The 21,805-nt window shown below is 39.9% G+C and overlaps 1 protein-coding gene across 9 annotated transcripts in view; it reads right to left on the bottom strand.

Annotated features, from left to right (window-relative positions):
- LOC105033375 (CSC1-like protein At3g54510) overlaps window positions 1-21,805 on the bottom strand; it is a 161,963-nt gene that overhangs the window by 20,747 nt on the left and 119,411 nt on the right. For all 9 annotated transcript variants that reach the window (XR_012141515.1, XR_012141516.1, XM_010908142.4 and 6 more), the window contains one exon: window positions 7,246-7,524. Coding sequence is in view for 7 of the 9 variants with exons in the window: in XM_010908142.4 (XP_010906444.1) it covers window positions 7,246-7,524 (279 nt within the window). In the remaining 2 variants the exon portion in view is untranslated. The remainder of the gene's footprint in view (window positions 1-7,245; window positions 7,525-21,805) is intronic.

Genomic DNA, 21,805 nt, shown 5'->3' with positions numbered 1-21,805 from the left:
GTTTTAATGGTTGAAGTAGTTTAGAACAGCAAACTAACTAGAGATAGAATTAGATTTCCAAAGTACTTTAAGAAACATAAACTAATCTAATAAACTATCAAGAGAGTAATCTAATGATAAGGGATGCCTTGGGTTTTCGAATCCATCTTCGATACCTAGAGTGGTATCTTGATTGATACAACCTGGACTTTTTGTTGGAACTTATTCTAATAAGTTATCTCGTAGAGCACGGACCGTATCTTTGGATCACGACCTGTCTCCCCTAGTTGTAAGTTATTAAAATATAGTTCCAATAAGAAAATCCTTACTTGAATAAACTACCACTGAATGATCTAACAATTGGGCTGTCACGTTATGATCATGTCAAAACATAGTCTATCTTGTAGAGCACAGACCGTATCCTTGGATCACGATCTATCTCCACTAGTCATAGACTATTAAAGATATGATTCATAATCCCGATTTAAAATATGTAAATAATTAAGAACAAGCCAGACATCCAATAATAAATCAACTCAAGTATTCATTGCATAAATCATGAGTACAAAAGATGAAGACCTTTAAGTACAATTCTAGGAAATCAAAAGTCAATTCTACTTTTTCGAGGACAAAAGAAAGAAATCACCTAATTAGGACCTCTTCTCACGCCTTCCTCTATAGAGCTTCCTCCCTTTCTGATCTGCACAGCACCTCCTCCTAGCTGACTCTCCTTCTCGTGCGTTGGAAGAGTGGAAGAAGAGTGGAAGAAAGTGGAAACAAAGTGGCTAAAAAATTTAAAAAATGGATATTCCCACCTGTCACGCGGGCCTCTATAAGAGGTAAGATGTCTCAGAGTAGAGGCATTGGCCTTTATTTATAGGTATAGAAGGGAGGAGATTTTCCTGGCTAGGAAATGTGAGACTAAAGGAAAAGAGGGTAGCTAGAGTCCATCATGCCTCTTTCTTTTTTTTTTTATTTTTATTTTCCTATTCTGTTGGGTTGGCCCATGTCGCATCCGCGTGAGAAAACCACCCGCTGTTCCTCGCTTCTTCGCGCGTTGCTCCCTCTTTCTTCTTTTGAAACCCAACCCCCCTGTTCCTTCCTTTCATGTGCAGCACTCGCATCATGCCGTGGGTCTCAGCCATGCAACCCATCCAGGTCCCAACAAGCCACCATTTATAGCCTGCGGGTCCCACATGAAGTTATGCCTTTATTCTTTTGGTTTGCCCACTCCCACATACAGCATCTAGAAAAGCTCCACAACATTTAAAGCCAACATAGGCCCTTCTCATTAAATGCCCATGCCAAGCCTATTTTTCTTTCAGAACCATCTGTTTTGAGTAAATGCGCATATGTCCCCTCTTGCCTTCTTTTGGGCCTATCTTGCTTTGGGCCATGGCGTGGTTTGGACCGTGTTTGACCCCTTTTTGATCTCCATTTTGAGTCCAATCTACTGCCTTTAGGCTTGTGAATCGGGCTCTTTGTGTTGGTGAGTATCTTTCCTACAAAACACAAGAAGCAGCATCAATTCTTAAGGAATAAAGGTCAATTAATAGATATTTTGATACTTCTTTTGGGATATTTAATGTACTTATCACATCCCCCCAACTTGAGTTTTACTCGTCCTCGAGTAAAAGAGAAAATTAGAAGTATGTACCAACTCATCTAGACATGTAAGTTACATCAGGCTGTTCTAAGGTTAGTTGATACCCAACCAGAGAATTAACGAGATACGTCATCGGATTATTAATTCAATCCCAAGTAGTGGTTAAGTAGAGAACATAAAATTTTAGAGCTTTTGTTTGACCAACTCCTTGCTTTACTCTTTAAATCCTCTAGCTTAATATATATATATATATATTTTACAGCCAGTGCAATATCTTAACTCATTAAACTTTCTGTCTAGTCTTTGTAGTGAGTCTTGAGCCAATGACTCTCAAATCAGTTGGTTTTAGGATATTAGTGTAGAACATCCCTCAGACTTGCTGACTCGAGTCAAATAGGCGACAAGTCAAGATTGACTATATGATAGAGTTTCTTCACATCTTTATTTTTTGACGCGAGACTCACTGCTTACTTAGGCAGAAAAGCCCGATTACTCGATGAGACAATGTTAAAAATCTATTTTTTTGCATATATTGATATTTGCACTCATACCCATACAAAGTAGATTCTTTATTGATACAGGTTGAAAGAAGATTTTAGAATCACTCAAAAATTTGTTCTATTCTAGACTTAACTATTTATTGAATTTTCTTAATAATTGGATCCTTAGTATTTTAGAAATTCTCTAGATCATTCATCAATCATTGATTAAATTGCTTGATTAACTTTAATCAAGATGAAATCAGGTACATAAGACTAATTATTACCATACTTGAGGACTTAATTAATTTATTTACCCTCCCCCCAATTTAATTAACTTTTTGTCCTTAATAGAGAAAAAAAATAAAGGATGCAATAGGTAAAGAGTAACGAAAAAGAATATACCTGATTTAATGTGTTTTTGGTTTAGCAAGGGTCTTCAGATGTCCTTAAGGATGCATATTTGACTCTTCCTCCCAACTTATTCAGTGAAGCAACTGAAGTAAAAACCTAAATAAACTAAAAAGAGAAATTAAAATACTAGGAGCTGGGTTGCCTTCCAGTAAGCGCTAAGTTTACCGTCTTTAACCAGACCTCATTTATTATTATTATTAACCTAAACTAAAGTAGGAAAATTAAAAGCTTGGGTTGCCTCCCAAGAAGTGCTAAATTTATGACTTCTTCAACCAGACCTTATGCGTCTTTGATGCAAAAGAAATTTGAACTTGATAATAGTTTTAGGACTCAATTGATGAATAGCAGTAACACTTGGTTGGTCCTAGCAATAGTGTCCATACACACTTGCCAACTAGGAATTATGAAAGCGGGGATCAGTTTACTTCCCTTAGCCCCCCTAATAGTAGTACCCAGCTCTTTTAGTTCTACTTGGATAAGGTTGACCCTTTGGTTATCTAATGTGGGGTAACTGATTTCTTGGCCTAACCATTTTGTTAATTCTTTTCTATCCACATCCCACATATTAGCGTTTAGTTCTCTCTGCATGTCCCTATAAGGTTTATCATTTGGCTCATAATAAAGGCAGAGGGAGGGGTCAATACCTTTCAGATCGGCAATGATTTGCTCAATAACTATCTTGTGTTCTTGTAGGGCACCCATAAGTTGGGTTTTCTGATCACAGATCAAGTCCGATGCAATGATCATCGGAATGGTGTCACTGGGTCATAAAAATATAAACCTAAATATGATAGGAAGTGGCTTCAAGTCTAATTTGGGTGCTCTTCCAATTGATGGTTCATAATCACTATCTTGAATCGAGTTCGCATCAATGGGTTGGTCAAATTCATCTTCCAGATCGAAAATCGGTTGCTTAGATCGTAGGGTGTTAACTTCCTTTATTTGGTTGATCTGATTTTCTTGTGGAGCACTAGGACCATTTTGGGCTCTAGGGGTATCCTCAGTTCTACTTTTCTCTTCCTCATCGATGGTAGTGACTAACTGTCCTACTTGCATTTTCATACGGGCTAGTGCTTGGATGTGAGATGTTATTAACTGGCCCGAGGTCTGCATGAAATTATTAAAGGTAGTGGTCATGTTAGAATTTGCTTTTATCAAGGCTTCTAATCCCCTCTCTAGTGAGTCGAGCCTTTCTTCATCTTCAAACTCTCTCATTAATACATATGCATCCTCATTTCTAATGAATTGAGGAAGCATGTTAAAGGTTTGGGGTTTGATCTCAAAATAATTATAAGCCATGGTTTGGGGCAATCTAATGTAGGTTGTTTGAGCCAAGCCAGTCAAGTACCAATAATCCTTAAGACTTAGGGGTTTATGATTGAAGTCACTCATGGTGACTTCAAGGGCTACTGGACTTGGTGTAAGGTTCAAAGTAGTTCCACTAATTGTCTTTGGATCACGATCCATCTCCTCTAGTCGTAAGTTATTAAAATATAGTTCCAATAAGAAAATCCTTACTTGAATAAACTACCACTGAATGATATAATAATCAGGCTGTCACGTTATGATCATGTCAAAACATAGTCTATCTCATAGAGCACAGACCGTATCCTTAGATCACTATCTGTCTCCATTAGTCATAGACTATTAAAGATATGATTCATATTCCAGATTTAAAATATGTAAATAATTAAGAACAAGCCAGACATCTAATAATAAATCAACTCAAGTATTCATTGCATAAATCATGAGTACAAAAGATGAAGACCTTTAAGTACAACTCTAATAAATCAAAAGTCAATTCTACTTTCCCGAGGACAAAAGAAAGAAATCACCTAATTAGGACCTCTTCTCATAGCCTTCCTCTACATAGCTTCCTCCTCTTCTGATCCACGCAGCACCTCCCCCTAACTAACTCTCCTCGTGTGTTGGAAGGGTGGAAGAAAGTGGAAACAAGGTGGCTAAAAAATTTAAAAGATGGGTATTCTTGCCTGTCATGCGGGCTCCTACAAGAGATATGAAGTGGAGAGAGAGATGTCTCGGAGTAGAGGCATTGGCCTTTATTTATAGGTGGAGGGAGGAGATTTTCCTGGCTAGGCAATGTGGAACTAAAGGAAAAGAGGGTAGCTAGAGTCCATCATGCCTCTTTCTTTTTTTTTATTTTTATTTTTATTTTTCTATTCTGTTGGGTTGGCCCGTGTCGCACCCGTGTGAGAAAACCGCCCGCTATTCCTTGCTTCTTCGCACGTTGCTTCCTATTTCTTCTTTGGAAACCCAGCCCCACTCGTTCCTTCCTTTCATGTGCAGTGCCCGCATCATGCCGTGGGTCTCAGCCGTGCACCTCATCCAAGTCCCAACAAGCCACCATTTATAGTCTGTGGGTCCCACACGAAGTTATGCCTTTATTCTTTTGGTCTGCCCACTCCCACGTACAGCATCCAAAAAAGCTCCACAACATTTAAAGCCAACATGGGCCCTTCTCATTAAATGCCCATGCTAAGCCTATTTTTCCTTCAAAACCATCTTTTTTGAGTAAATGCCGCATATGTCCCCTCTTGCCTTCTTTTGGGCCTATCTTGCTTTAGGCCATGGTGTGGTTTAGACCGTGTTTGGCTCCCTTTTGATCTCCATTTTGAGTCCAATCTACTGCCTTTAGACCTGTGAATCGGGCTCTTTATGTTGGTGAGCATCTTTCCTGCAAAACACAAGAAGCATCAATTCTTAAGGAATAAAGGTCAATTAATGGATATTTTGATACTTTTTTTGGGATATTTAATGTACTTATCACCTCCCTCTCGACGTGCTCTGCTATGTTCATGGGAAAATTTGAAGGAACTAAAGGTTGTATTCCTCCCTCCCAATGATGATGCTGATTCCAACACCGACGTAGATGCATCAATTGCAAAAAAAGGTCAATACCCATGACTCAATCCTTCCTCTCGACGATAAGTCGACTGTTTGAAGCATCATCCAGAGAAGAAAAAATAAAAACTAGGGTGTGTCCCAACAAGGACTACCATCGACGCATGATCTAGCCAAGATGAAGGCGAGATGACCAAGACGAAGGTCGGAAGTAGGTTTTGAGGTTCTGCACCCATTCGAGGTGCCAAATCTCAATGGAAGGGATGGGATGGCCGAGAGGGCCCCCATTCCACTTGGACTTCAATCGTTGGCTATAGGAGTCATAAAGCTATACCAAGGCTAACACAAATATTTTAAGCAATGTTGGCTATACCAATGCTGAGACCTGTACTGGTTGTCTAGTAGTATGGTACAATACTGATGCCATACCATTCTGATCTATTTCAGACTCTTGTGTTTTACATTTGCAAATTGTGAATTGAAGTCTTCATATGGTTTGCCAACTTCAATTTGAAATTTGAAAATTTAAAGGGAGACAGAGTGAGGCAAGGACTGGTTCTGAATGAAGATGTGTCAAGGAGACCACACAAAGAAGAGGGAAGGATTTTGAGAGGGAGAGGGAAGTGGAAAAAGGAGAGGGAGGGAGGGTGGGCAGGAGAGCGAGAGGAACCGGACAGTTGTAATCTATCATAGGTTGTACTGGATGGCACTGATGGGTTAACAAAGGTCGAGTAGCAGCATGGTCTCCTCTATCAAAGAAGTGGTGGTCTCGGCAAGTGACCTATCACGGCCATGATGCTCTTCCTCTTAGGACAACCAAATTCCCTTAGAAGTAGGGTTTAGAGAGAGGAGGAGAGGGAGGGAGGGAGGGAGAAAAGAGAGGGTGGGCTTGGGATGATCATATGTTGGCAAGATGGGCGAGGGCAGTGAGAGCATGAGTGAATAGGAGAGGAAAGGAATCAACAAAGCCCTAAACCTTAAGTCGGTGCCCATCTTGAATTTAGAGCATCAACTGTGCTGGATAACCAACTGGTTCGGTTCAATACACCTTGAATTGGCCGATTCGGCAGGATTCAGCATTCCTTCTTGTTAGCATGCCAATTTAAGTCAAGTTTATACTACAAAAACTAGAAGAATAAAGATATACAACTTTTCCTTGTGACAGTGACATCTTTCCTCTTATTATTGCATGAGTTATGCTCCATACACTAGTTTGTCATACAAGGTACACCTCTTGCATGATATTTTATTGTTTTACTCAAACTTTTCACTCTTGTTACATGAGCATAATAATTATTATTCGATCACTTTCTCATCCACTGGAATGAAGCAGAGAAAATTAGAAAATGAGTTTTATCAGATATTACCACGTACAACCACATTTTATGAAAAGAAGGCACAATTAAAAGGCATGAACAATGTGGTGCAAATTCTGCTTTGTTACTATACCATAATAAGGCTGGAAGAGGAAAACTCAAATATCAAGTAGATGATGATTGGATATGCTTGGATCATTTTATCATTCAGCTAACTAATGATACTTGATGTCTCGCTTCTGCAGAATAATAACTCCCACTGATGAAACTATCCAAAAGTATTAGAATTTAGACCATGTCATGTTATGTCGATGCTGAACTGTAATAGTAGGCAACCCCTTGCTTCAAGAAGGGTTAGAAATTCCTAGAGGATAGGTTACAAGATAATTATGTAAAAGAACAACAATTTAACAAGTTATTTTAATAATCTGAAATGAACTAATAATGAACAATTGGGTAAGAATCTAATTAATAAGGAACAAAGACTTAAAACCAGGTATACTTGCAAAGGAAAAGAAAGTTATGCAAAAAAATAAATTATTAGAAATTTAGAATGATAAAAAAGCCTTAACTAGAAGAGAGAACTAACCTGATTGACATACACTGCATAACCAAGTAAGAAGTATAGAATAAGAAAGGGAAGCAACAATGGTGCAATGACCGCGTAAACCATACCAACCAATATTGCAAGTGACACTATTGGAATGACCCTATAATAAGGGAAGCCATAAAGATAAGGATCAATCTTTGTGCCCTTACTAAAAATATGGGTCTTTATTAAATGCCAAATAAGTAACCCAAGCTGCAGAATCTCCAATGAAAATCCTGACAAGCCATCTGTCAAAATGTATGTCATGAAGAAATCTGACTGCAAGGTAAACATGGAAAAAAATAAGATCCCTGAGAAAAATTATCGTTGACTAAGGGGAAAAACAATAAAACCAAATGTTTTTAATGAGAACATACAATAACTGTAACTACCATTAATCTAATATGTAATAGTTTCCCTGTTACATCATTTACATGGTTGTAGGGGCTGCAAGTGTGCCAAACTAGATCAGGCTTGAGTACAATGCAAGCTTGATCCATTCATCATTCAGGTCAACAATTTTTATGCCAAGTCAACTTCCATTTGACTCAGGTATAATCAACTTTAACATTTATTTTATTGATCCTTTCAGTTGATCGCGTCAAATCAGGACAAGGAAAGCTAAATCATCAACCAATTTGGTTACTTAATTGTATCCTAAACATTTAATGCAAGAAAACAACAATTATAACAACATGCAGCCTTCATTGATGAGACACTACATAGAATCAGCAAACAAAAAATAAATAATCTTCAAGAATAAAAGTATATAAAGATTATTGCTAAGAGCATATTAGTTTCTTAAAAATTCAAGGCTAATTTGGAAAGGTTCCAAAAAATATATTGTATTAGTATCAAGTCAATCTGAATTTGGATTGATCTCAGGATGGCCATATCCAATTCATATTTCAAAATGGACATTTTTTACTCAAGTTAGATCCAAAGCAAGGTTTGCCATACCGTGCCGAACCGGCCGGTACACCCCATCTCGTACCGGACCGGCGGAGAACCGACACGATTCGACAGGTAAAATTGATACACCGGCAGTACCGAAGAAAAAAGAACGGAAAGTGAGAAAGAGAGAGAGAGGGGAGGGGAGGGGAGGGAGGGAGGTGGGACCCGCCAGAGGCCAATGGTGGTCGGCTGCGGCCGTCGGAGGACTTTCGAGCCCCGTATCGCCCGATAGGGCTTTCAAGAGAGCAAAAAAAAGAGAGAAAGCACTCAGAAGGGGACGGGGAACCTACCGGACGGACGATGCCTCCGTTGCGAGGCTCCCGATGGTCGGCGAGCCGACACCGACGGCCTGAGGGCGATCGAGCAGGCGGAGCCTTCTTTTTCGAAACAGACGACGTCTGTTTCGATTTTTTCTTTTTTTTTTTTGTTTTAAACTTATGAAGTCGGCAACTAGGTTGTCGACTTAAGAATTTTTTTTAAAAAAGACAAAAATCGTGAAGTCAGCAAATCGTTTGCCGACTTCACTTAAAGCCATGTTTTTTAAAAAAATTTGCGAAACAGGGGCGATGCCCCTGTTTCACGCCTGCGGCGCCGCGCGCGTGGACTGCGCCCTCCGACGGCCACGGCGGCCAGTCGGAGGCCGTCCGGCGGCCCCGCCGGCTCCTTCCCCTCCTTTTTTTTTCTTCCTCTTTCTCTCTCTCTATTTCTCTCTTTTTTCTTTCGGTTCGGATCGTCGGTTCGGTACGATATGAAACCATATCGAACCGTACCGCCGGCTGGCCGAAACGGCCGGCGGTACTGGTTCAGCATATCTTGATCCAAAGCATTTCAAACTAATTCAAGATTGGAAATGAGTCTATTCTATTCACTCATAGACTAATTGATCACATATAATGTTTACATGATTCAAGGTTTGCTGTGCCAATACTGGCTAGACTGGTCGACCAGCGGTATGGTTCAGTATGCCCCCATTCATTCCATGCCATACTTGAACTGACATAGTAGGGCAAAGGAAGAATGGGAGAAGAGAAGAGAGAGGGGGGAGGAAAGGAGAGAGAAAGGGAGGGAGAGAGCCTTTGGAGGCTGCTGGAGGGCCGCTGTTGCCTGGAGGGCTGGTGAGGAGGGGGAAGGAAGAAGGAAAGAGAGGAAAAGAGAGAAGAGAAAGGAAGTAAAGGGAGAGTGAGAGAGCCTATGAAGGCCTGTCAAGTCCATCAAAGGACCACTATGCCCCATGTATGGTGGGAGGAGGCTTGATCGAAACTACGACGGAAGCCCCTATTTCATTATTTTTTAGGGGATATCGGATGAAGTCGGCAATGCTATTGCTAACTTCATTTAATTCCCCATTGTTTTGATATTGTAGACTTCACCCGATTACCCCCCCTCACCCCCCAAAAAAAAGAATGCCCCTGTTTTGATCGGGCCTCCTCTGGCCATCCATCAGGCATAGCAACCCTACGGCAGCCTCTCTCCCACTCCCTCTCCCTCTCCTTCCCTCCGGCAGCCTTGGCTGGCCTCCGATGGCCTTCGGAGGCTCTCCCTCTCCTTCCCTCCCCCCTTTCTCTCTATTTTCCCCTCTTTCCTTCTCCCTTCCCTCTTCTTATTGGCATCTCATTTTGAACACCAGAACCATCCCGTTGTGTTGCTGGTATGATTCAACATGCCCCAAATTAGGTAGTTCAAGACAGTTCTGCAATCATTGAGATGAATATTATGTGCATGTGTTCCAAGGGTTACACCTTGCTATAGATGTGTTTTACATGGAGTGATTAATGCTCCTATAATGGATAACTGCATTGTGCATCATCTTGTTTGCTTCCTCAAGTTGCATAGTACAAAAACATCAGATAATTGTACCCTCTCAACAGATCTAAAGAACTATGGTGTGAAATTAGCTCATTTAATTCCATTAATAAATAACTAGTCTCTCCTTCAGATAGAAAGCCAATCACCAAATTATTTTTGAGCTGGGAGCTAGTACACTAACCAAATCTCTATACGAAGATATAGGAGATTTACATTGGCATTGTCATAGAAAGCTTAAATGTTTTGTCAAGGGATCATCCAAAAATCGAGGATGTCTTCTTGCCTTAAGAACTAGTTGCGAAAACATGAATTGAGTTGTAGAACATTATTCTTTCTCCATGCAATCTTGGTAATTGATGCTGGTGTTTTAGGATCATTGTACTAGAAGCCACTTTATTTAATTTAAAACTATTGACCAATATATTTTTGGTAAGCTATGTTTAGCAAGAAGATCTGCAATGTTGCAATTAGAGAATGCTTGACCAATATATTTTTGGTGATCTATGTTTAGAAAGAAAATCTGTCATGCTATAATTAGGGAGTGGTTGACCAATATATTTGGTAAACTACGTTTAGGAAGAAAATCTGCAATGCTGTAATTGGGGAATAAAATCAGCAATTGTAATGTAAGCATTTATGTAATAACATCGATATAAATAGAGGTATAGGTCAGAAAAAAATTAAGATTCGAGACCTATCACTCTTTCTCAGATTATATTCTTTGCTCTCCCTTACTCTCTCTCTATTATCTCTTCTCATTTTTAACTTGGTATCAGAGTGTGGTTCTGATCTGAACTCGTCAAGATTGGCCTTGTGAGTATTTTTTTTCTTCTTGATTGTTCCCGTGGTGTTTGGGACATGTCGGAAGTTAGTACGGATGGTTATTCCAACTGCTCGGTGAGGGAAGTGGGAGCAGGGCTGTAGCCCTTGGTGATAACCCCTCTCTCCAAATCAGTCCTATGAAGTTAGATGGGAATAATTACCTTGCATGGTCTAGATCTTGTTTGTTGTTTATCAAGGCCCAGGGTATGTATGGATTTCTTTCTGGAAAGAAAAAGAGACCTGCAGCTGATGACTCTTCTTTTGGCCAATGGAAATCCAAGAATTCCTTAGTTATGTCTTGGCTCATCAATTCTATGCAACCTTACATCGCTTATGGGTACTTACTCTTAGATTTTGTATGGAAAATCTAGAATGCCATTGCCCAAACTTACTCACAATTGGGCAATGATGCTCAAGTCTATGAACTAGGGAAAAAGGTTCATGAGACTAGACAAGGAGAGATGACTGTGGCTCAATATTTTGCTGAACTTAGCATCCTATGGCAAGAATTGGATTTTTTTCAAGATTTCCAAGCTGATTGCCCTAATGATGCTGCCAAATTCTAGAAAATGATTGATCAGGAGTGTGTTTATGATTTCTTGGCTAGGGTCAATGTGGAGTATGACCAGGTACTTGGAAAAGATTTTTTTCCTTCCTTGAGACAAACCTATGCTCTTGTACAGCAAGAGGAAAGTAGAAGATCAGCTATGTTGAACACCAGTACCCATGAAAGATCTGCAATGGTAGTAAATTCAAGTCGGAAACTAAGGGGTAAACTTATAGTGAACAAGCAACTGCTGATAAAGATATATTGAAGTGTGATTATTGTAGACGAACAAGACATACTAAGAGACTTGTTGGAAACTACATGGCCGTCTTGCTAGGGGATGTAGTGGTAAACGAGTTGGATTTGCTCGTCCACAGGCTCATATATCTGAGGTGAAAGAGAATATATATGAAGACTCAAACCAAGATTCGCTGTACCGGTACCGGACGGCATGCCGGTCCCGGACCGGTATGGTACAATATCGGTACCATACCGTACCAACACACGGTATGCCTAGGTGTACCGGTCCGATACCGGTACATAATATTTTTTTTGATTTTTAATTTTTTTTTTTGAATTTTTGAAGTTAATAATTGATAAATACAACTTCAATATGGCATTATATTGCATATTATTGACATATTTGGGTTCAATTTAGAGTTAGGTTGCGGTACAAAGACTCTTGATTCAAAATTTCAAACATATTTATTTACATTATATTTTAACTATGTCATCTTAAAACTAAAAAAATAAAATATAAAATATGCATTAAAATGTATCTAAATATTTAAGTACAAAGCGTAATAACTGATATACGAACCTTAAGATGTACTCTGCATTTAATTTCTTGTCGAGTGTCTGTGACGCTCGTAGATGTCTGGATCATCAACATAGTCTGAAGGGATATCAGTCCAACCCTCTAGCCAAGCTGCACCGTACTCTCGAATATTCATCATCCCATAAGGCATCCTCTCTGGATTGTAAGACATCTCAGACCTCTCGCTAAAATTCTGACTTTGAGAAGTATCCTCGAGATGATGGTACGATTGTGGAGGAGCCCATCCAAATATGCCAGTAGCAAAATCTGATCCGTAAGATGCTCCAAGCTGCATAGGGTAGTAACCACTAGAAGATGATGCCTCGGATGCACCATATGCATATGGATCATAAGGTGGCTATGGATAATAGGATCCATAATGCGAGGATGATCCAGATACATCTATGGATCCTACTCCACGTGCAAGATCGTCCGCAGTATATATATATATAATTAAAATATATGCAAGTATAACAAAACACTATAGTTTAATGATAATTAAAATAATTATATATAATTTTAAAATAATTTTAATAATTATTTTAAAACTTACAAATTCAAAATAAATATGTTATATGCTTCAAATAATATTTTTTAATTAACTAAAATATAACACTATTTTTATATATTTTTTATTTTATAATTAAATTTTTTAATTTAAATAATTAAAAAAATAATTTTTTAATTTCCAATATTTGAAAAAAAATTGAAATTAGATTTAAGTAGCTTGAATCATTCTAAACATGATTCCCAAACTCTAATTTTTTTTCCTAAAATTTAAATTTTTTTATTTTTTAAATAAATAAATATTTAAAAATATTTAAAAAAATATAATTAACGAAAATTAATAATTTTGATGTCATCGTGTAGATCTTCCAAAGATCTATCACATATAATTAAATCATACCAAAATCATAAGATTTTGGCATGATTTTCTCCTATTTTTATTTTACCTCATTTTTATCCTATTTCTAACAACAAAAACAAAAAAAATATTTACTAACAAAATAACAGATTATCTTACCTTCGGCCAAAGATCAGCCTCTTCTCAAATCACTCCAATTTTTCAAAATTTTGCCTTCTTTTCTAATTTTTTGGAGGTCTCAATGATTAAGTTGCCCACGGCCATGGATGTTGTCTGAGAACTCTCAAAGAACACCGAAGGCCTGGTGCTTATTAAAGCACCAGGCCCTCCCCCCATGTGAAGTGGGCCACGCCCATTTCTCTCCCCCCTCCCTCCTTCTAACCACGTGAAAAGGCCCCCACCTTCCCCCCTCCCCCCTCCCTTGGGCGGTACAGTTCGGTTCACCCCGAACCAGTCCAGAACCGAGCCGTACCGCCTGATTCCGGATGGTATGGGCCCGAACCACACCGAATCGGGCTGTTCGGTGCAGTTCGGGGTCCTTTTCCAAAAAACAGGCCCGAACCGGATCGATAAGGGACCGATCCAGCTCGGTAAGCCCCGTACCGGGCGGTTCGACCCGGTACGGTGAACCATGACTCAAACACTAACAATCTCACTAAGGAGTTGTTGCAATCACTCAGATTTTTGATGGCTAAGCTTGATTCAAACATATTACCTTGTACTTCTAATTTTCCTCACACAGGCACATCAGCTAGCACGTTTAATGCTTCCATGTCTGATAAGTCTAACCCTTGGGTCATAGATTTTGGTACCTCCAATCATATGACTGGTTCTTCACATAAGTTCTTATCATATTTTCCTTCTTCTGGCAGAGATAAAACTTCATATGGCAGATGATTCTTTTTGTTCTGTGTCAGGAAAAGGTTCTAATCCTTGTGCTCCTACACTGACCTTGTCCTTTATTCTTCATGTTCCTAATTTTCCCACTAATCTTCTACCAATTAGTTCAATCACTAAAGATTTGAATTGTAATGTCTCATTTTATCCCACCTATTGTCTTTCAGGAACTGAAAATAGGGAGAACAATTGGCTATGGTAGGTGATCAATAGAGAGGAGAAAGGAATTATTATTATTTTCTTTTAGCCTCTCAAAGGGCCTTTGTAGGCAACTAGATATAATGTACTTGGACACATACTAGATACAATGTACTTGGACACATATTAGACACAATGTACTTAGACACATACAAATTATGGAGAGATCTTAATATATGGTTATAACCATACTAAAAATATAACTACATACTATATTTCTTTTCTAACACTCCCCCTCAAGCTGGAGAATATATATCAAACATTCCTAGCTTGGTACATAAAGAAAAAAAATAAGTAGGCCCAAGAGCCTTGGTAAGGATATCAGCCAACTGATTCTCTGACATTGTATAGAGAGTAACAATCTTCCCCGACAGAACAGCATCCCAAATGAAGTGACAATCAACCTTAATATGTTTAGTCCATTCATGAAAGACAGGATTGTTTGCAATGTATATAGCAGACTGATTGTCACAATGCATCACCATAGGCTCAAAAACAAGATACACCAAGTTCTCCTAACAAAGAATTGACCCACATCATCTCACAAGCTGTGTGAGCCATCGCTCTATACTCAGCCTCAGCACTTGAACGGGCCACCACTGCTTATTTTTTATTTTTTTATGTGACAAGATTTCCTCCAACAAAGATGCAAAAACCTGATGTGGATCTCCTATCACTCACCAAGCCAGCATAGTCCGCATCAGAATAGGGTTCAATTTGTAAAATGTCCATTTCTTTTATACAATAGACCTTTCTCTGGGGCTCTCTTAATGTAATGCAAGATTTTTAACACAGCATCCCAATGACATACCTTAGGCTTCTGCATATAGTGACTAACTACTCCCACTGTGAAGGAAATGTCAGGTCATGTGACTGTCAAATAGATAAGCTTCCCGACTAGTCTATAGTACCAAGTGACATCCTCAAAATCATCTCCAGAATCATCAATCTCTGATGGTAATTGAGAATCAACAGGAGTAGAACGTGGTTTACAACCAAGCCTGTTTCCATCAATAAATCAGTGGTATATTTTCTTTGAGAAAGAAACACTCCTTGCGACCCATCTACCACTTCAATTCCCAAGAAATACCAAGGTTGGCCCAAATTTTTGGTGACAAAATGGTTCTCTAAGTGTTCTTTGATCCGAACAATCTCATCATAATCACTACCTGTCAAAAGAATATCATCCACATATACAGCAAGAACAACCAATCCCAAAAATGTTTGCTTCATAAAAATTGAGTGATCAGACTTGCTGTAATGAAGTCCAATTTTGCCAACTACTTGGCAAAACTTGTCAAATTAGGCCCTTGGACTCTGCTTGAAGCCATAGATAGCTTTTTTGAGCTTGTAAACTCTCTCCCTGGGCAACATATCCCAGAGGTTGCTCCATATAAACAACCTTAGACAAATCTCCATATAAAAATGCATTACTTACATCTATCTGATGTATTTTCCAGCCCTGATTAATAGCAATGGAGAAGAGAATTCGGACTGAGTTGAGACAAGCAACTAGAGAAAAAGTCTCAAAATAGTCAACACCATAGATTTGGGTGCATCTTTTAGCAACAAGACGAGCCTTAAAAAGCTCCACCGTGCCATCAGGTTGGTACTTGACCGTAAAGACCCATCGACATGCAATAGGATGAACACCGAACGATGGTGATACTAATTCCCAAGTGCCATGACTGACTAGAGCAGCCAGCCATCTCTTCATCCATGGCTTGTCTCCATCTGGGATCAGACTAAGCCTCTTGGTAGGTCCTAGGAATAGATATGGAAGACAGAGATCCAACAAAAGATCAAAAAGAAGGTAGAAGATAATCAAAAGTCATGGAGGTAGATATTGGATGCAATGTACAAGATCGTTTATCCTTTCATAATGCAATGGGCAAATCTAAATCTGGGAGATGGTCAGTAGGAATCTCAGACGGAGATGACCTAGTCGGTGGTGGTAAAGATGGCGGAGCTCTTTTTCTGCGATGATTGTAAACCTGCAAATGTGGAAAAGTAGAAGTACTAGAACGTGGAGTTATGAAAGTACTAGGAGGAGCAATAGGTGGTAGAAAAACACTAGACAACTCAGAAGAGATGGGAAAGAATGGAGTGGTTTCAAAGAATGAGATATCAGTAGAGACAAAGTGTCGTCTAGAAAGAGGATCACAACAATATCCTTTTTGAATATGAGAATATCCTAGAAAGATACAACAAATAGATCGAGGAGACAACTTGTCTTTGTCAGATCCAAAGAGATAAACGAAATATAGGCATCCAAACACTCATGGGGTGAGTGACAAGGGATCCGCAGAGGAATAGAGAATAGAAAATGGAGATTTTCCATCCAATATACTTGATGAAGTCTTATTTATAAGATAACATGCTGTAAGCACAACATCACCCCAGTAAGGTTTAGGTACCTGCATATGAAACATAAAAGTCCATGCCACATCTAAAAGATGTCTACATTTTTTTCAGCAACTCCATTCTGCTGAGAGGTGTAAGGACACGAGGTCTGATATATTATACCATGAGAAGCACAAAAATCTAAAAAACTGGACAGCATATATTCAAAGGCATTATCTGTGCTAAAAACTTTAATAGATGTAGAAAACTGAGTTTTTATTTCATGATAAAAGTTTTGAAATATAGAAAAGACTTCAGACCGACACTTGAGGAGATACAACCAGATCATCCTAGTATGATCATCGACAAAAATCACATAATATCCAAAACCTAATCGAGTCAAAACAGGACTTAGACCCTAGATATCCGAATGGATTAACATAAAGGGAGAACAACGCTTACTAATAGAAGAAGGAAAGGACACTCTGTGATGCTTTCCTAACTGGCAAGCTTCACATTCAAGACTACCCGAAGACCTAAGGAGAAGACCAAGATTCTTCAGAACTTCTATAGATGGATGACCAAGATGACAGTGCCACTGATAAGGTGAAATGGAAGATGGCAACATCGCACAAGCAATAAGTGAAGTACTAGCAAGGAAGTAAACTCCATCCACCTTAACACTGCCATCAATCATCTTCCTCATGCTGAGATCCTGAAAAAGACAATTAGAAGGGTAAAACATAACCGAGCAGTTTAAGGATTTAACAAGGTATCCAATAGATAACAAATTCAAATGACATGTAGAAGTATATAGGACATCTATAAGAATGAGAGTAGGGAAAATCCTTATAGTACCACATTCAAGAATAGGAATTGAAGTGCCATCTATAAGAATGAGAGTAGGGAAAATCCTTATAGTACCACATCCAAGAATAGGAATTGAAGTGCCATCCGTCATAGTGACGGATAGCACATGAGACAATGGAGTGTATGTAGAAAAAAGATCTTTATTACCTGACATGAAAAGAAGCATTTGAATCTAATAACCAGGACATACCAGGACTGACTGCAGTAGCCATCCCAGGAGTAGGAGACAACTGGTGGAGCTGAAGATGTGGAGGCACTGGTGGATTGGAGAAATCGCTCGTAGTCAGCCTGTGAAATCACAACCGAGTCATCAGCGGTAGGAGAGGCACCAACGTCAAATAGAGCTATAGAGGATGCAGTACTAGCAAGACGAGAGGCAGGAGGCTTCCTAAATTTCTGCCAACAATGCTCAATAGGATGATTTGAGCGTCTGCAATGTGGACATGGTGAGAAAGAGTTACGTCCACGTCCATGACCTCCACGACTCCCTCGGCCACTACAAGTACCAACAATAAAAGCAATGTTCTCCATAGTTGGAGATGTAGGCTGCAACTTAGTAACATGTAGAACTCGACTCATAGCATTACTCAAGATGGGAATGCTATCATCAGCCATAAGCTGAGCTCGAATACGAGAGAGAGGGATTAAGCATGGAAAGAAACTTCGCTACATAGAATTCCTCATGCTGTTGTTGAAGAATAGAAACATCAGCAGTGAGGAAATAATATTGGGCAAGCTCAGTTCTCTTTTCCTAAAGAATGCTGTAGTACTTCTAGATTGAGAGATCCCCCTGCTGCAAAGAGAAGATATCTGAGTAGAGAGAGTAAATCCTCGAGACATTCTTCTCTTGAAAGTATGTTATCCTCAAGAAATCCCACATCTCTTTCGCGGTGGATAGAAACATCATAGTATTAGGAATATGAGGCTCTGGGTTGTGTAACATCCAGGTGAGAACAGCATAATCAGCCTCTTGCCATTTGCAGAATTCTACTAAATCAGCACTATCAACAGATCTTTGTCAAGATGATAGAGCTTCCTGTGGGATCCCATCATGTAGCGAAATGCTTGAGACCAAAGAAGGTAATTGGCACCATTAAATTTGACATTGGTACCAAAAAGGGTGGTTCTCAGGTCATTCAAGGAAGAAGCCATAAAGAAAATCTAGAGGATCTGCCAAAAGGGAGAGGATGTAGAAGAATGCAATGCTCAAAAGGGATCTCCGATGACTATTACAAAAGAGAAAACAGCCCACAGCATCAATGAATCTTGAAAAGAAAGGCTGATGCGGAGTCCATGAGATCTGACGATGATAGAGAAGTGATGGAACATCGATCCTGGATGCATGATAATCATCACCAAACAGAAACTAGAGAGAAAGACAGCAACGGCAATAGCAGAAGGGAATGATGATGGCAGTGGCAAAAAGAGGTGGCTGCAGCAGATTTAGACGGTGTAGGCGGCGACATCTAGGGAGAATGGCAACATTGTCAAGGATGATGTTGAAGGCGTGGGTGCATCAGATGAGGACAATGTGGACGAGGGTGAAAACATGGGGCCGATCGGTGAGAGGCTGATCGGTGATGAGGCGGCCTCACCCCCTTCCTTGCACGGATGATCGCAGCCCGGTGCTCCTACGGTGATTTGCTCCTTTCTCGATGACTAGAAAGAACTTGATGGCGTGTGAGAGATGGGAGATGGCGAGATGGAAGGCTATGGAGGTGGCAGTGGCTTTGATTAGGAATAGGGTTAGGCTCTGATATCATGTCAATAGAGAGAAGAGAAAGGAATTATTATTACTTTCTTTTAGCCTCTTGAAGGGCCTTTATAGGCAACTAGATACAATGTACTTGGACACATACTAAATACAATGTACTTGGACACATACAAATTATGGTGAGACCTTAATATATGGTTATAACCATATAACCATACTAAAAATATAACTACATACTATATTTCTTTTCTAACAGTAGGGTTCAAGATGACTTAATCTATTAGAAGATGATTTTAATTTATCAACCATAATAAGTTCTGCAAGCCAGATTTTCCACCTCAAGTCCTTAATGCCTACTCAACAACAGTTACTTCAGTGGCACCAATAGTTAGGTCATCCATCCTTTAAAGCTATAAAGAAGTTATTTCCTATTTTATTTCAGCAGTGCACTAAGAAAACTTTACTTTGTGATGCTTGTGAATTTACCAAGCACAATCAAACTTCTTATTCTTCTAGTAATAATAAAAGTGCTGCACCATTTATGATGGTTCATTCAGATGTTTGGGTCCTAGTCGAGTTGTGTCATTATCTGATTTCTGATGGTTTATTATGTTTATTGATTGCTATAATTGTACTACTAGGGTCTATTTGTTGCACAGCAAAGATGAGGTTTTTTTTGTTTCAAGTTATTTCATAAAATGGTATGTACGTAGTTTAATGCAAAAATTAAGATTTTGAGGAGTGATAATGGCATAGAATATACTGATAGTTCTTTTCAAAATTATCTTGGTAACCATAGCGTCATAGATCAAACAAGTCATGTAGATACACCAGCTTAGAATGTTGTAGAATGTAACGTCGCCAAGTCACTCATGTTTACTATAAATGTTCCTAAAACCTATTGGCGAGATGCAGTTCTTACTGCAACTTATCTTATTAATCGGATGCCATTACAATCACTCAAGTTTAGAACTCCTTGTGAGCTCCTTTAACATACTTGTTCTTTTATTGTTCTTCCTAAAAATCTTTGGTTGTGTTGGCTTTGTTCATAATCATTGGAGAACCATAAGCAAACTTGACCCATGTGCCCTAAAGTGTAAATTCATTGGATACTCAGCAACTCAAAAAGGTTACAAGCAAGGTATACTGAACCGGTACCGTCGGCCGTTTCGATCGACCGACGGTACGGTTCGGTATGGTTTCATACTGTACCAAATCGATGATCCGAACCGAAAGAAAAAAGAGAGAAATAAAGAGAAATAGAGAGAGAGAAAGAGGAAGAAAAAAAAAAGAGGGAGGGGAAGGAGCTGGCGGGGCCGTCGGATGGCCTCCGACTGGCCGCCGTGGCCGTCGGAGGGCACAGTCCACGCGCGCAGCGCCACAGGCGTGAAACAGGGGCATCGCCCCTGTTTCGCAAATTTTTTTAAAAAACATGGTTTTAAGTGAAGTCGGCAAACGATTTGCCGACTTCATGATTTTTATTTTTTTTAAAAAAAATTCTTAAGTCGGCAACCCAGTTGCCAACTTCATAAGTTTAAAATAAAAAAAAAAAATCGGAACAGACGTCGTCTGTTTCGAAAAAGAAGAAGCGGCGAAGCCTCGGAGGGGCTCAGCCCGCTCGACGGCCTGAGCCCCGGAGGGGCTCCGCCCGCTCGACCGCCCTCAGGCCGTCGACATCGGCTCGCTGGCCACCAGGATTCTCGGGGGCTTCGCCCGCTTGACGGCCTGAGCCCCGGGGCTCCGCCCGCTCGACGGCCTAAGGCCGTCGACGTCGGCTCGTCGGCCACCGGGAGCCTCGCAACGCAGGCACCGTCCGTCCGATAGGTTCTTTGCCCCCCTCCGAGCGCTCTCTCTCTTTTTTGCTCTCTTGAAAGCCCTATCGGGCGATACGGGACTCGAAAGCCCTCCGACGGCCGCAGCCGGCCTCCGATGGCTCCCACCTTCCTCCCCTCCCCTCTCTCTCTCTTTCTCACTTTCCATTCTTTTTTCTTCGGTACCACCGGTGTACCAATTTTGCCGGCCGAAACGTGCCGGTTCCCCGCCAGTCTGGTACGAGATGGGGTCTACCGGTCAGTTCGGCACGGTATGGCAAACCTTGGTTACAAGTGCTATCACCCCCCATCAGAAAATGTTTGTTAGTATGGATGTCATTTTTTAAGAAACTGAAGCCTACTTTGCTAGGTCGTCTCTTCAGGGGGAGAATGTCACACTGGAAGAGTCTCCTTCATCCTCATCAATGTAGGTTTCTTCACCTACTTTACCATATAGAAGTGAGGGGAAGACGGAGAAAGTTATAAATGAGGGAGAGAAGGAAAAAGAGAATGTGAATGGAGAAAAAAATAATAGTTGCAGGTACTTAAATCAAAATAAAAAGGACCTACAAACATATACTCCCAGAAAATAGGTAGATAAAGCCACTGTACAAACCCCACCTAGTGAAGTGCCATCCTCATATTTAGTTCTACCACAATCTCCTCCTACTCCTAGTAAGTCACCTGTCTCATCTCCAAATTGCCATGAACCAATCATTAATGATATTGATCTGCCTATTGCTATTAGGAAAGGAGTTCGAAGTTGTACTCAACATCTCATATCCAATTTTATTTCATATAACTCATTGTCTCCTTCCTATAGAACTTTTGTACCGTCTTTGTCTTCTGTGTCTACTCCCCAAGATTCGAAGGAAGGACTTGCTGATCCTAATTGGAAGGAAGCACTTGCTGATCC

The sequence above is a fragment of the Elaeis guineensis genome, chromosome 5 (genome assembly GCF_000442705.2).
Source record: "Elaeis guineensis isolate ETL-2024a chromosome 5, EG11, whole genome shotgun sequence".
NCBI classification, from domain to species: Eukaryota; Viridiplantae; Streptophyta; class Magnoliopsida; order Arecales; family Arecaceae; genus Elaeis; species Elaeis guineensis.
Note: the sequence above shows the minus strand (reverse complement) of the source record. Positions and strands in the feature narration are given on the sequence as shown.